This window comes from Bombus pyrosoma, linkage group LG13, assembly GCF_014825855.1.
Source record: "Bombus pyrosoma isolate SC7728 linkage group LG13, ASM1482585v1, whole genome shotgun sequence".
Classification (NCBI taxonomy): domain Eukaryota; kingdom Metazoa; phylum Arthropoda; class Insecta; order Hymenoptera; family Apidae; genus Bombus; species Bombus pyrosoma.
In genome coordinates this window covers 10,446,130-10,460,342 of record NC_057782.1, presented here as the reverse complement: position 1 = coordinate 10,460,342, position 14,213 = coordinate 10,446,130, and the positions used below count along the sequence as shown (strand labels likewise).

Genomic DNA, 14,213 nt, shown 5'->3' with positions numbered 1-14,213 from the left:
AAATATTTTAATTTATATTTTCAGCCTCTCTAAATGTTGCAACAAAGATAAATCATTTTATGTTGTTTCCTTATCACATTCTAGGCCTCTTTTATCTTTCTTTTTTGTTGAACCAACCACGAGCTAATTCGATCAGCGAGATAGTCGATTGGTCTTCGTTGTTTTGTAACATTGTACTACAGGAAAAACGTGCAAACGGGCACGCCTGTCGTTCTTGCTTTTATCGAACTCCTTGTATATGTCATTGCCTCGTAGTAGAACCTAGATTTATCGTCGCCATGATGGCAATATGTCCTTCGCGTTTAAAAACGGGCGAAAGATCGGTTAAGAAAATCTTATTCGTCTCGTTGAAGAGAAACTTGCCTGAATAAAATCGCCCGGATTGAAGCAAATAATACTTCTAAAATTACGAAATCGTACGTCAGGTGAAAGTTAAGAAACCGATGAAGAGTTTCCGCGAGGAATAATATCTTCGTTAGAGCACGATTCTTCTCCGTCTTATTTTAGAGACCGTTACAGGTTGAGGAAAGTTTCAGGCGAATTATCGAAGAAAGCAACGATTAGACGAAATATCTGATCTTGGCGATTCGTGCGAAAATGATCTTTACACGTTTGATAACGATTGGTCGTACAATTGCTTATTTTATTGCCTTTCTGATAATAAAATAACATGGACGCGTTTTTCGCTGTAATTTTCTCGTCGATATTTTAGGCACAGTCATCGCGACTAAAGAATGAAAGTGCACTTTATTGAAAATATCATTCGAACAGCTCCGGATTTAGGCGATAACGCGTTCGCGGTTTTTGCAGAGATTTTCCATCACAGGCAATCACATCGACGCCACTTGTTTCACCCATACTTTTAATTCATTATCTTTCGAAGGCACGTCATTTTCATCTGCTCTTCCAATTTTCCATTATCTCCAGTTTTATTAACGAGATTCGTTACTCCTTAGCAAGCGAGCGTCTCGAATTAATTTCCTCGAATAAACCAAGTTTCTCATATAAAAGGATTTTATCCGATATTTCCGGGCGTATTTTCAGAATCGCGCTCTTTTCGGCCGTACCCGTTGCCACGGCACGCTATCGTATCGCTATCTCATATTTGTATTAACATGCGCGAAGAGAAACGGGGATTTCTCGAATGGAAAGAAGGGTTTGGATGTTAGATTGCAAAGAACCGGCCCATATGCGAACGTATTGCTTGGCCTCGAACTTCTCTCTCCGGTTGCACCCCCGCTGGAAACGCGCTGGAATTTATACGATCCAATATCTGCCGGCACAATATATCACGGACAGTTCGAAGCAGAGGCGGGTCGACCGGTACGCGCGTGTATCCGTGCACGTGCGTGAGGAAGCGGTACGTATACACAGCGGTGTACACGGCGCACACATAAAGAAATGACACGCGAGCATAAAACGGCTTTGCGCCGATAGCGGCACCTTTGATGTGCCTTCGTTTCAACTACGTCCGGCATAAAATCGTGAAACACACCGGCTAGGTGTCGTACGTCGTGCCACGCCGCCAATGCCTCGCTTACCTTAGACCTCGCCTTCCCCGCCGCAGCTTTCGCGACGATTCTTCCGTCTCGCGATCTTTCCGAAATCGCCCACCGTGCGAACGCTCGGCAGGTTGCATAGGACGACGATCAGAGGGGATACCGAAGAGTTTACGTGGATCGTCTTCTCGCGAATCTTTCCAACTACTTTTCGTAATGTAAATCGACTAAAAACTTGTCGCAGGAACTTGAAGATCGTGTCACGATGTTTGACGATGATAAGCGAGGCAGCAATGTCGCGGTCGGTAGTTGGCATTTTCTAAGAAGAGAAAAATCGTTCGAGTAAAGCTGATATCAACACGGTAGCACGGATGCACGATCGGCGAAAGAGCATGGACGCGATAAGGCGCGATAAACAGAGTCACCCGATATCGATACAGATATCGAATATAATGACGAGGAGTCCGAGGAGGGCGTGGTGCCTGAATCGAATAGAGGCTGCCGTTTATAATCGTTTATCGGGAAGAGGAAGAATCGGCACGGAGAAAAGAAAGGAAAAAGAATAAGAAAGATCGGAGGACGACTTTGGAGATGCGCGAGGAGAAGCGTGGATGGTGTAGACGTAATTCTGTGGAAATAAACTTTCGCCACTCGACGCACAAACGACCCAACTCATCCACAGTGTCGCAGGCGCTCTATTCTTCCCAAGAAAAACAAACTCCCTTAATTAATCTTGGTGCGAAGCGCTCAAGGGGCCTTAATTTATCGCCCGCTCGTGAGTATACATAGACGTCTTCGAAAATGACAAGCAAAAGCTTCGGCTTCGGTTACTTTCGAGAAGGATGAGAAGGGAAGGTCGATTCGTAGTGAAAATCTTGAAGAATTCCTTAATACTTTAATCCTCTCTTTTTTTTTTGTTTGCTGCGTTCTGTGACCTTTTTCACTACAGAGGAAACAAATTACTTTAGTAGCGGTATAGTTTACGTCCGCGATAACTTTGCGTAGCAATTGATTGATTACGTGGGAGAAAGTAAAATGTAGGTCATTCAGACGCCACTTGTAGGTGCCAAGGTCCTAGATGTCTACGTATAAGCCGTATAAAGGATTGGAGTTTAGGTCACATTAGGTATATCATAATTCTTCTTTATGTTGGTTTATTCTCTTCTTCGTCACCTAAACAGTAGGCGATTATTACCTTAACGGTAGGATTAGGTTTGGTGGTTGATACAGTGCCGATAAGGATCGCGAGGATCGGTTTTTATCTGGAAATTGCAAATTTTGATAAATAGGGAGAGAGTAGCATGACATAAGGTTTATCTGGAAATAGTAGAGGGCTTGGAAAAATAAAGTTTATATCGGCGACTGTCGTAAAAAAAGATAAATACCGCAACTCGAGAGAATCGCTTCTAGTTCAAAGGAAATAAGGACGATTTTTTATAAAAGAATAGAAATTTCCACGAACTATATGTTGCACTAAAGTAACGTTAGTGTTCGATAAGCAACGATTATCTTGTGAAAACACGGATTTTTACGATCTTGTAAAAATTTAGCGAAGGTTGGAAGCACTGTCTTGAACGTTCATAGATATCGCGCGATACTATTTTGATTTCAGGTGCTTCAGCCTACCATGTTGCAAATATCTTCTTATAACAAGCTTTCTTTATTTATATATCTAAATATAGATTATCTATTTATTATACCGATAATCCAATTATCGTCCCAGAATTACTACCGATACGAGCAACATGAATCGCATTATCCGCCTATTTATTTACGCTTTATTTTTTGTCTGTCCCTTTCTTTTCCTTTAATGTTTTCTTTGCTTTGTTCCATGAGCTATACAGATTGTCCCGTTACGTTAACGAAAGTGCTTCAATCCCGTTATTTTCGATCGCTACAACATCTTAAAATCAACAGAAGGGAGAAGGGAAAGAAGGAGAAGAAGAAGAAGAAGAAGAAGAAGAAGAAGAAGGACAGATCGTTTCTCTGGCGAACATGGAAGTTTCATCGAAGGAGAATCCTCGAGCACGCAGCCCCACGAAATATAAAAGCTGCCCTCCGAGTAGATACAAAATCTCTCCAGAGTGACACTTGCACGTTGTCACGGTCGTGGCTGTTACACTCGTAACATCGAACGACGTGGCCACACAGATATTATCCGAACGAGGCATATCGATATGACACCCTGGCCGAGAAGAGCAGAAGCAGTGGGCGTCTGTTCTGCCATTGAGACTAAGCAGACGATATCGCCAGTAAACGTTTTGAAAGAGAAACGAAGGAGAGAAGGCGCTTGGCGAGAGGAGAATACACTCTGACAGCTTCTTGGGTGTCGTGTGAAATTCCGGAAAAATTATTACCCCGTGTCGTGCGTATCTTGCCAACGAGTTCGACACGCAGCCTCTTTCCGTGTTTGCCATCTTTCGAACAGTGAAGTGGTGGCTTTTGTTGAAACGATCGGCTGCTCGTTCATTTTATTTTAAAAGTAACGATGCAAACGAACGATTATACATCTATTGGCGCTTTAACGATAGCCAATCGAATGGTCATCGTCAGATATAAGTGTTCGAAATAACGTTTAATCTGCGTAATGTTATCCTAATAATATATGATAATGATGTTAAGTAAATAATATAGGGCAGTCGTAACTACGGAGAGTTAAGTCGTTCTATTCGCATCAAATTTATGAATCGGCCAAATACTTAAATCGACTAACTCCTAATTCCAGATTGCTTTAATTTTCATACACGCGTTCGTAATTCCTGGATGAAGAAGAGACATTTATGACAAGAATTTGCTGCTTTCCTGCGAGGAAGACAATTGCTTTATTCCCTTTTTTATCTTCGAATTGTAAAGTTTAGTGGTTTATATATAAGGTATATATACATATGTGATATACAGATGAGAATTACGATAATTATTTTTCTAGAAACGTAGCTACAGTAAGTTAACTTGCGATAACATCGCGTCTTAAATTTTATTTCATTCGCTTATCAGCAGTACCTACTCTCCTATTGGATTACAACTTTCGTTTACCAAAATTAAATCGATTAATTAAGGGATACCTTTCAGTTTCTCGACCCATCGATTAAAGAAAGGAGTTCTTCGAACTTCGAAAACAAAATATTTCCAAGGGAAACCATAAGCGACTGACACACACGGATTTTTTTTTTTTTTTATATATATTGTTTATTTTTAATTTTACAATTTGTCCAGTGGGACATTAGGTAAAATGATGTAACATTTGATCGAATAGCATGTGGATGGTTAACCCCAGCGGGGTGCCATCACACACACGGATTTGAAGGTGGAAGAAGATTTCGTGAGACAACTTTTAGGGAAAACGGTATGTAGCCCATAATCCATAAACAATAGTTTATGTACTCATGTGTATTATTTTTATAACTATCGTATAAAGTAGAAATGGAAGGCTAAGCATCTTAATGAAATCGCTGAAACAAAATAAGTATAATATTAATTACTTTTACATTCCGTTGCTGATGACTCTTAGTTTATTGTCCAGCGTAGCGTAATATCATGCCATGAATGGATATTTTTAGGTAAATAAAATTTCTCCAACAAAAATTATGTTCCCCTTAATTATGTTTCCCGTTAAATACGGATAAAGACGATGGCTGAAACCTGGAACAGCTTCCTGAAGCTACCTGAACAGTAATTTCGATTTGGAAACCCAGAAGCCTCGTTTCTTGAAAAAGGCAAACAAAAGGATGTCTCTATTCTGAATTTTTCACCTTCACACCTTGCAATAAAATTATACAACGTTCGGTGTCCTGATCCGATTGAGTAGTGGCGAGTCCTCGTCGATTCGTGTTGCGAATTCGATTGCTACCGATCACCTCGAAATCAACGGTAGAGTTTAAAGTATCTAAGAATCCGACGAAACGGGATAACGTACAAAATAAAAAGAACAAAAAATGGAAGGGACAAAGGAGGCTATGAAAAGGGAGGGAAAAGAAACGAAAGAGGGCTACGGGGAAGAGAGGAGGAAACGAAGAAGAAAACGTACGACCTGGAAAGAGAAGAGAGGAAAATGACTTGGAAGGATTTCCGGGGCGACCTAGACAAATTTGATTTTGCATGGCGAGCCACGTTGATTTTCATGGAAACTTTGCTGCTAAAACAATATCCAATATTTTACAGGCAAACATCTCTTTCGACTATACTCGTTGGCGGGAATTCTCCGTTTGTGCGAAACGGTGCCAATCTACTCACCACAAGCACTTACTAGTTCCAACAGGGATTTACCGCAGATCAAACGTAAAGTCAAAAGCTTCCTGAAGGCGATTAAGAGAGTTTAATAAGGGCTTGAGTTTTATCCTGATGGGGATTTTCGAGTAACTTTGAAACACAGCTGTGTCGAAGCTGGAATAATATAGAGATGGACTGGCGAGAAAGTTTTCGAACGTCAGCCGAGAAAAGTCGAAAGGGATTTCGTCAAGGGCTAAGCTTGACAGGTCCTTGGCATCGTAAGGCACACGTGTGGTCCAAATAAATTACGAGGCAATCCTCGTTTAATTAGTAAAAGCAGAGCAAGGATCGTCGCCGGTAGAAAGAAATCTGCGGACAAGCAGTGTGCATTCAAAGTGAACGCGCGGGACCCTTTTCTTCGTGTTTCACTTGTAACTTGATTCCTACGGTGGGGGACATCTGTGTTGTTGGGAACTTGAAAAATAAGGAATTCAAAAATGCTCCTTGTTCCTGTTACTCGAGACCACTTGAAACTTTCAGTAGATAAGATACTTTTAATTATTACGCAATCTTATAAATTACTGCACGTAGTAACAGATAGTAACTGTATAAGTATTATTATATAACGTTCGTGATAATCATTAACTACGATTGTTCGAAAGCTTTCCTGCAGCTTTGAAGCTTCTTTACGAAAGTCTTTTCTTTTCCTATGATATCGTTTCTCTTCGTGTTTAACCGCGACACGGCATCGATTGGAGGTATAAACGCGATAAGTACATCTATATTTCAGTATGCTGCAGTTTTGCATGGAAATAAGAATCGTTAGGTCTTCGTTCGATATCATGCACTTTTAAAGAATCGTTGATCGCATATGAATCGATCGTCGAGTATTTTCCAAGCTTCGGTGTACATATCGACGACGATTTTCTGTTAGATACGAGCAAAATTGCCACGCTCTGTTCGTTGAAAAAATCGTGGCACGACAGAAGGCCATCCCGTTGCTTATACATATCGTTTCCAGATAAACTTTTTCCTCTAACGGCTGGATGGTGATTAGTTTCGAAAGTTATGTTACAAACAGTCTGTCATCCCTTGGCGTTGATATTGGAGTGGCTGGAGTGTTGTTCAGCCTCGAAAGAAGCTGCGAAGAAGAAGCAGATAAAGTAGGAGAGCCGCGTGCTTGTGGAGTCACGCAGTCTGTTCGATTCTGACGAACGTGTGGCTTGATACTCGTTACGTAGTAGAAGAATATAAGCCGACAATTAAGCGTATTTGATCTTCTTATGCATCGTACTATAAATAAAAATTTGCAACATCGCGTGTCTACCTCCGATTATACGAGCAAACATTGCGATTGCTCGGAACTGTTTATCACTATCGGAACCATTGCTTAACGTTATCTTCCTTCTGAAGAAGGCAGAGGCAGGAATAAAGACTGCGCTCGACCGAGATGGAAAACGAAAGTTTCGATATAACGAAACTAACTTTTAGAATCTGAAAGCAACGACAGGGAGAGAGCGTGAATCGATTTAACAGAGATTATTTAACGATAGGATAGATACAAATATATTGGCAACCATGTTAGAGCGAAATTTGTAACAGTATTCGAGATTATCGTACGGCTACGATTTAAATTTTATCACAGCCGTAACGTAATAGCGAGCGTCTGTCGTAATTATTAAACAAACGCGAGTGAAACGTCAAATGAAGAGGTTTATATTTACATATCAGTAGACTTAACAACGAGGAACGAGAAGGCGCGTAGGAGAAGAGAGAAAGAGTAATGACGGCGACGTACAAAGACGTTCAGGGGATGACGAGAGGTCGGCAACGGGGATGCAGAGGCAGGGAGTGGGATGTGTCTGGCTGATGGAGCTTGAAACTGAATTAACCATCCCCGCCTGAGGCCCGTGATCTCGTCGCAACCTCATCTCGGGGACCATTATATTTGTCTTTGTATGCTAAACATTTTGCGGAATTATACGAGAGGTAAGTTTCGAAGTGTTCTTTGTCCACCTTTCCTCCTCGCCCTCCCCTTTTCACCGCTGTTCCCTTTGGGCGATGCACCGCCTAGATTCTAGATCTTGCGTACCGCATCCGTGGAAAAACGTTTTGTACGTTAGGCTGCAGGTGGTTGCTTCGCGAGACGCGCAGCCTTTTCGAGCCGAGTCGAGGGGTCGAAATGTTAAACGATGTATCCAAGTGGCAGAGAAATAAAGAAAGATTGAAATTGCAATCTAACTACAAAAAAAGAAGAAGAGAAAACGACAAAGAAACGCGAACTTCTATGTCACAGAAGTTACGTACAGATCGAAGCGCGTAAAACATTTCGTCGATAAGATCGACAGAGTCACGATTCGTAGAACGAACGACGAGCTTTCTCCTTCGAGTTAAATAAAAAATTAACTTTGACCGATAAGGACAACTGGATTACGAGAAATTCGCTAACTTTTGAGTCATATCGACGGTTCTGTTGTACGATCGCGTCGGTAGGTACAAAGGGGATGGATCTGAAAGGATTGGTAGATACGCGAGCACCGTGGATGAGTGTCAAGAGATTCGTTCTAATCCCGTGAATACGTCGTCAACGTATTTGTACGTCGGTGTCATGCTGTCTGTACCGTCATAAATCGATAAGCCCGATTTACCACGTATTCTTATCGATAGTAGCGTACCGCCTACGAGAACTTCAGGCGGTGCTGAACGTCGACTTTCGTTTCTTCCTCGGCCGATATTATATTGGCAAATTTGCAAAGATATTTAGGATTTCGCGACGACGATCGTGCGAGCACGCGGTTCGAAATAATTCGGAGAAGTGACGTATGCGAAGCGATATAATTCGGAAAGCTAATATACGAAGATACTATCGGCATTAATTATATATATAAATTTCTCCGAGGAATTGATCGTAGATACCGATGAACGATCGAGGAGAAAAGAAAAAGAATGCAAGAGACCACGCATTTGCGAAAGATCGTTCACCTTGCATATACGCGCTGTAGAATTATTCTTTTGGTAAAAAAAAAAAAAATTGCCCCTTTTAATTTTGAACGAAATATATTCCATTTTTATAAAGTTATTATTGCAGATCTGCAATCTTGTTTCGGGAATTTTAGGATAAATCGGTTAAAAAAAAGTATGCAAAACTAAAGGGAGGGTGTAAACCGTAAAACAAGTAGCTGCATACGAACACACGGAAAATTACAAATGCTTGACAATAGGATTTCGTTTTCAATCACGTGCACAGATTTTTTCGTCGCAAAGCGCATCTCTCGTACGAGTTTTCGCAGAATTTTGACTCCTCGCGTTGTATTCTGTTCCGATGAATTGTTGTAACGAATGAACGGCGCGTTAGCGCTCGCAAAATATTGACCAACGCGTTTACAAATTTTTAACGGTATTTGGACACATATTGAAACGTGATTTTCTGTAAAATAAATATCCAGTTAGATGCTTTTGAACCGTAAATATATTAGCGAATAAAATGAAATTTAAAACACGTCGGGCGTGTTCATTTTTAAGGTTGTCTATTTAAATTTATAGCGAAATCGGCAATCACCTTCTTCTTATCTTAGCTCTTTTACGGCCGATATTATCCAGATGTCACAACCTCACGTGACACGTTTCTCCCGTTAATCCAACCAGAATTTGTCGAATATTCTCGAACGAATCACAGATCCTTGTTTGTTATTGCTTAAAACTCTCGGACGTGTGAGAAATTTTATTGGTTGTCGACAGTTGTCAGAAATGCTTACTCTTCTCTAGTATTCGGCTGACATTGATATGCAAAATATCTAGAATTAATGACGCAAAGGGAAATGAACGAGACACGCGACGATTAACAGTTAAGATTTCGAAACGTGGCTTACAGGTTTTCGATTATCTTATTTCGATTATCGAGAGAAGGATGGCAAGATTGCGCGAGACGCGTGACATGTTTCAAACAGATTGGCCGAAGAATTCTTAGCGAATCGACGACGCTACTTGAATAGCCATTTTGCGAATGTTTCATTTAAATGAAATAACCATCGCGACCTGCCATCCACGAGGGACAAAAGCGTAAAAAGAACGATCTCTACGCGTACATCTGCGTTCGTTCCGTAGGTTTAACCACGTTAACGATCAATTAAAGTCGCTGTGATTATCGCGGGTGCCGCGGGTGCGCGCATCCCCCTACGGGGTGTGTAAAAGCGGCAGCGCGGACCGGACGCCCGGTGGCGGCGTGATGCCGTGTAGTTGTCTTCGGTGTGTGAGTGACGCGGGACGTTAGGAGTACGACTGGACTGGCGTCGCGACGCCCGGAGGGGTCACCCTGACCCGGAAGCTCCGCCCCTGTGGAAGTCGAGCCGCCAACCGGCGTATCCAACGTTCAGAGTACGGTAGGAGGAGCCACCGTGTCTCCTTGGCGCCAGGTATCTGCCGATCCTGAACTGGAACCTCTGTCTGTTGGCATTTAGTATCGCGTCGACTCTCGAGCCAACGTTGTCTTCCTTTTTTTGTGGCAAAGTAATAATACCGAACATCGTGGAGAAACACGCACCGCAGGCCGCACGTTCGTTGGATATGATACAGGAACTTTCGAGCATCGAAATCGATGGTAAAAGACATCGATATCGTACGGAGGATCTAGCGTGATCGACGTTCAACGGACAGTTCGAGGGGAAGAGTTGTTGTTTTCTGTGTATGACGGATTGTTTTCGTGAGTTTCGTTGAACGATGGAGACCAAGATGGAACCGTTGACACCGCCGCATACACCGCCCACGTTGGACAGATCGATGCACCAGCAGCAACAGTTGCAATTCACGTCGCCCAGGTGGATCAGGTCTCAGCAACTGAGCGCACGATTCGGACAACAACATTCGACAGGACAGAGCTACCAGGCAGCGTTTCTCGATAATTGGCTGAGAGGTGCCGCGCTACTGGCTGTCAGGGGTTGTTGCCCGCAGACTACGTCTCCCCATCCTTATCACCAACAAGGTCATCAGGGCGTACATCCAGCGCTTCCGGTACCGCCTCCCGCTTCGTTCCTTGCGAGAAGGTTGCCCGGTCAAAGACCGAAGAAGCAGTTTATCTGCAAATTCTGCAACAGACAGTTCACCAAGAGCTACAATCTGCTGATTCACGAGAGAACTCACACGGACGAGAGACCGTACTCTTGTGACATCTGTGGGAAAGCATTTCGCAGGCAGGATCATCTGAGAGATCATCGGTGAGTTTGCCGCAAACGCGATTTTTCACAGGTATCAAGTAATAAGTTATTTAAGTAAGTCTAAGAATAATAACTTGGTGTCGTGGCGTTTGTTGCAAGTGAATCTTTTGTCCCGTTGAGTTTGAAAATACGAGGTGGATTTTGAGTGTACGAATCGGATATACGATGAGATTTCTTACGTAAGATTGTACGAAGTATGAAATACGTGTACATTTTCAATCAAATTTAGTTGTCGCTGTGTAATTAATACAAATTACACAGCGTACAAATTTGTACTCCTAGCTACGTACAGTAGCGTTTCGTTACCTCGCTCCAGCAAATTCGTTTCTGGATCGATGCGTGTAACGACGTTAGCGCGGCATCCTGCGATACGGTAGAAACATTTACAAATACCGATGACGGTATCGTAGAATTTTTCTAGATCACGAACAATTAGCTTCTGCCGAGCGTTCTTCGTTCCTCGTCTTTTCATGTCGATTCTCCAATCGGAATAGCCCAAACTTCAAGTATCGTTTTTCTACGGATCTTGACGTAAGAACATCTGCCAAGTATAGCTGTATCACTTATCAGTCCCCGACAAGCTTATCTCGAAGCGGTACGCTTCAAACGAACTCGATCGTAATCGATCAGCGAATCTCAATGACAATCGTAATTAGAGTTTGGTCACAGCGATATTTGACTGAGACTCGGTTCTGTCAATAGCCGCGTCGCTTTTCTGTAAGAGAGAAAGAAAATGGGAGGAAGCGACAGGATAATGGAAAAACGAGTTGTTTTTCTTTTTCAGGTACATCCATAGCAAGGAGAAACCCTTCAAGTGCAGCGAGTGCGGAAAAGGATTTTGTCAGAGCAGGACTCTGGCTGTTCACAAGATTCTGCACATGGAGGAATCGCCACACAAATGTCCAGTTTGCGCGAGAAGCTTCAACCAAAGAAGCAACCTGAAAACGCATCTTCTCACGCACACGGACGTGCCGCAAGATTTGAGAGTCGAACCTCCGGTCGCATCGGAATCGAAGATCGACGCTTCCGCGAGCGTTAGACAAATGGCGGAAAGGGTGACCAACCTGATTCCGATTCAAAGGACCAGCACCACCGCTCCTAAATTAGGCTTTAGTATAGAAGATATTATGAGGCGTTAAACTGTCTGCTCTTTCGATTTCTCGTATGTTTTCTTTTGTTTACCGCCGATCTTTTTCTTCCGCTAAATGTACAACGTGTTTCGTTCGGACTTCGACATAAAATTTCCTATTATTACTGAAATATAGTTCCGATCGTCACAAGTATCGCGATACCGAAAATAATTAATTGCGAGAAAGTCAAATTATATATTTTCGTCATGATCGATCGCGATTCCCGGTCGAAACACGTTCGTTAGAAATGTATTTGTACGTCGCGTTGTAAATATAGTTTCTGCGCTTAAATTATTCCATTACATTTCGTATGTGTTGCGAAGGGGAAAGAACGGCCGAAGCTTGTCCTCGTCTTTCTTTCTCCAGTTACTTGTAAATAAGGGTGTATCTATATTTAACTGTAAAATAGTAGCTAATTGCTCGAAGGCATATGTATCGTGGTTAGACATAGTATCGACTATCAATTATAGTTTATACTTATTTTACTTATTTATTGTTTACGATAAAAAGAGTATTTGGAGAACATGTAACGGTTCGACTGTAACTTTTCCTTTGTAACTTTAACGGCATGTAATTGCGTCGAGAATAGGTAGTACCTCTGATAGATTCTATCTTTGTTTCTACCTTTCCTCACGATTATACAAATTTCACGCTTGACCAAAGATCGATCGAACACTCGACGAATTAAGTGCACGTTTCTATACGTTTTCATACCGAGTGTATGCAATGTTTTTTAGGAGCATCGAAACGACGGGATTACGATTAAACGGGATTGAAAAACTAAATCACAGGCGATAAGCCAGCTCGGAGGAAGGGAAATCCTAACCGTTAGAACCGGTCAGTGAAACGTACGTATGTTTTCAGGTCGTGAATAAGGAGGCGTCGGTGGTATATCTCTGGAGGCGTCAAAGTAATTGGTTACTGCAAGGGTAGACAAGAATCTGTCCCAGGAAGCCGCAAGGTGTTCTTCCTCTATCCAAACGTAAATCGAGTTTCCTGACCAGTGTGTATACCCTCCGCACCATCCTCCGTATCTTTCTCTCCTAAAATTAGGAATTCTCGATCAGATAAACCGAAAGGGACACATCCCGGTAGTTGCCTGCGCGCCACCTTTCTTCTCACCATTGCCCTGTAAATAGTCCCAAAGATTGTTCCCCCCTTTTCCCCTCTGTGTCTGCTTCTTCGCCTTTCTCTCGTTTAATCTAGGAAAGAAAAAGACGTCCGTCCCGCTTCTCGCCCTCCGGACCACCCACGTCTTCTACATACACGTATAGTTTATATACCTGACACGATCGCGACACGGTTGTCGCGATACGTATTCCTTCGGGCCTCTTACCTAATGACAGGAAAGCTCCCTCGCCGGTGATTCCAACGCGTTACCATTAATTTAAGACCGTTGTAAATAAACTCGCGCGAGGGTTGCGCCAGAGATTTTCGGTTTTTCAACTCTGCCCACGAATTTGTACGGTGCGAGCGAACGAGTTACACTTGATGCGAGATATATACCAGAGATTTTACTAGGTGTCCGAGATTTTAGGGAAACTGCGAGAGTAGCGGAAGTGTTTAATGGACGTTGAAGTACTCTTTTGATTAACGATTCGCGATAAAGTACAAGATTATATCTGTGAATGGTGGTACTTGAAGTAACTCCAACGCGAAAAGGTGTAGAGAGAGAGAGAGAGAGAGAGAGTCGATTATTATTTTCGTTGAAAGTTCTTTCGTAGTTGTATTTTTGCCTACTTTTTTTTGTATGTATCTTCCTATCTCCTCAATGCGTAACGATACTGTCGGTGTTCCGATTTCGCTAATCGAGACGTTAGGATATTGCGAATGGATGAGCGTACTAGCGCGTAGTTATACCAAAAAATAAATAGAAGGATACTGTCGCCCTAGTCTATTCTAATGTATATTTAAATATTATTGTTATCGATTGAAAATAGAGATCAATTGAAACAAAATGGCAACCTGATATTTTGATTACCCGTTATTCCGTTGCGTTCTGTTTTATCTTTTATATCTTTTTAAGCAGATCTTCTAAGCCGTATATCTTACATATTTTATATACTACAATATATTTAATGAGTAAATATGGATTTTAATTTGCACAAAAGTCATTGATACATTCCTTTAATCGAGCGTTGTCGATACAAAACGTTTGTTTCGTTAAA

At 42.1% G+C, this 14,213-nt stretch overlaps 1 protein-coding gene across 1 annotated transcript; it reads left to right on the top strand.

Moving 5' to 3' along the window:
* The first annotated feature begins 9,453 nt into the window (after nucleotides 1–9,453).
* On the top strand, nucleotides 9,454–13,886 carry LOC122574183 (protein odd-skipped). Its single transcript, XM_043741434.1, has 2 exons — nucleotides 9,454–10,915; nucleotides 11,700–13,886. The coding sequence occupies exons 1-2, from the start codon at nucleotides 10,422–10,424 to the stop codon at nucleotides 12,052–12,054; spliced, it is 849 nt and encodes a 282-aa protein (XP_043597369.1). The 5' UTR covers nucleotides 9,454–10,421; the 3' UTR covers nucleotides 12,055–13,886.
* The last annotated feature ends 327 nt before the right edge of the window (nucleotides 13,887–14,213 follow it).

Excerpts from the sequence above, each read along its gene's own strand:
- LOC122574183 (XM_043741434.1), top strand. The coding sequence starts at position 10,422 with ATGGAGACCAAGATGGAACCGTTGACACCGCCGCATACACCGCCCACG. Across the intron at positions 10,916-11,699 it reads GATCATCTGAGAGATCATCG|GTACATCCATAGCAAGGAGA; the intron begins GTGAGTTTGCCG and ends TTTCTTTTTCAG.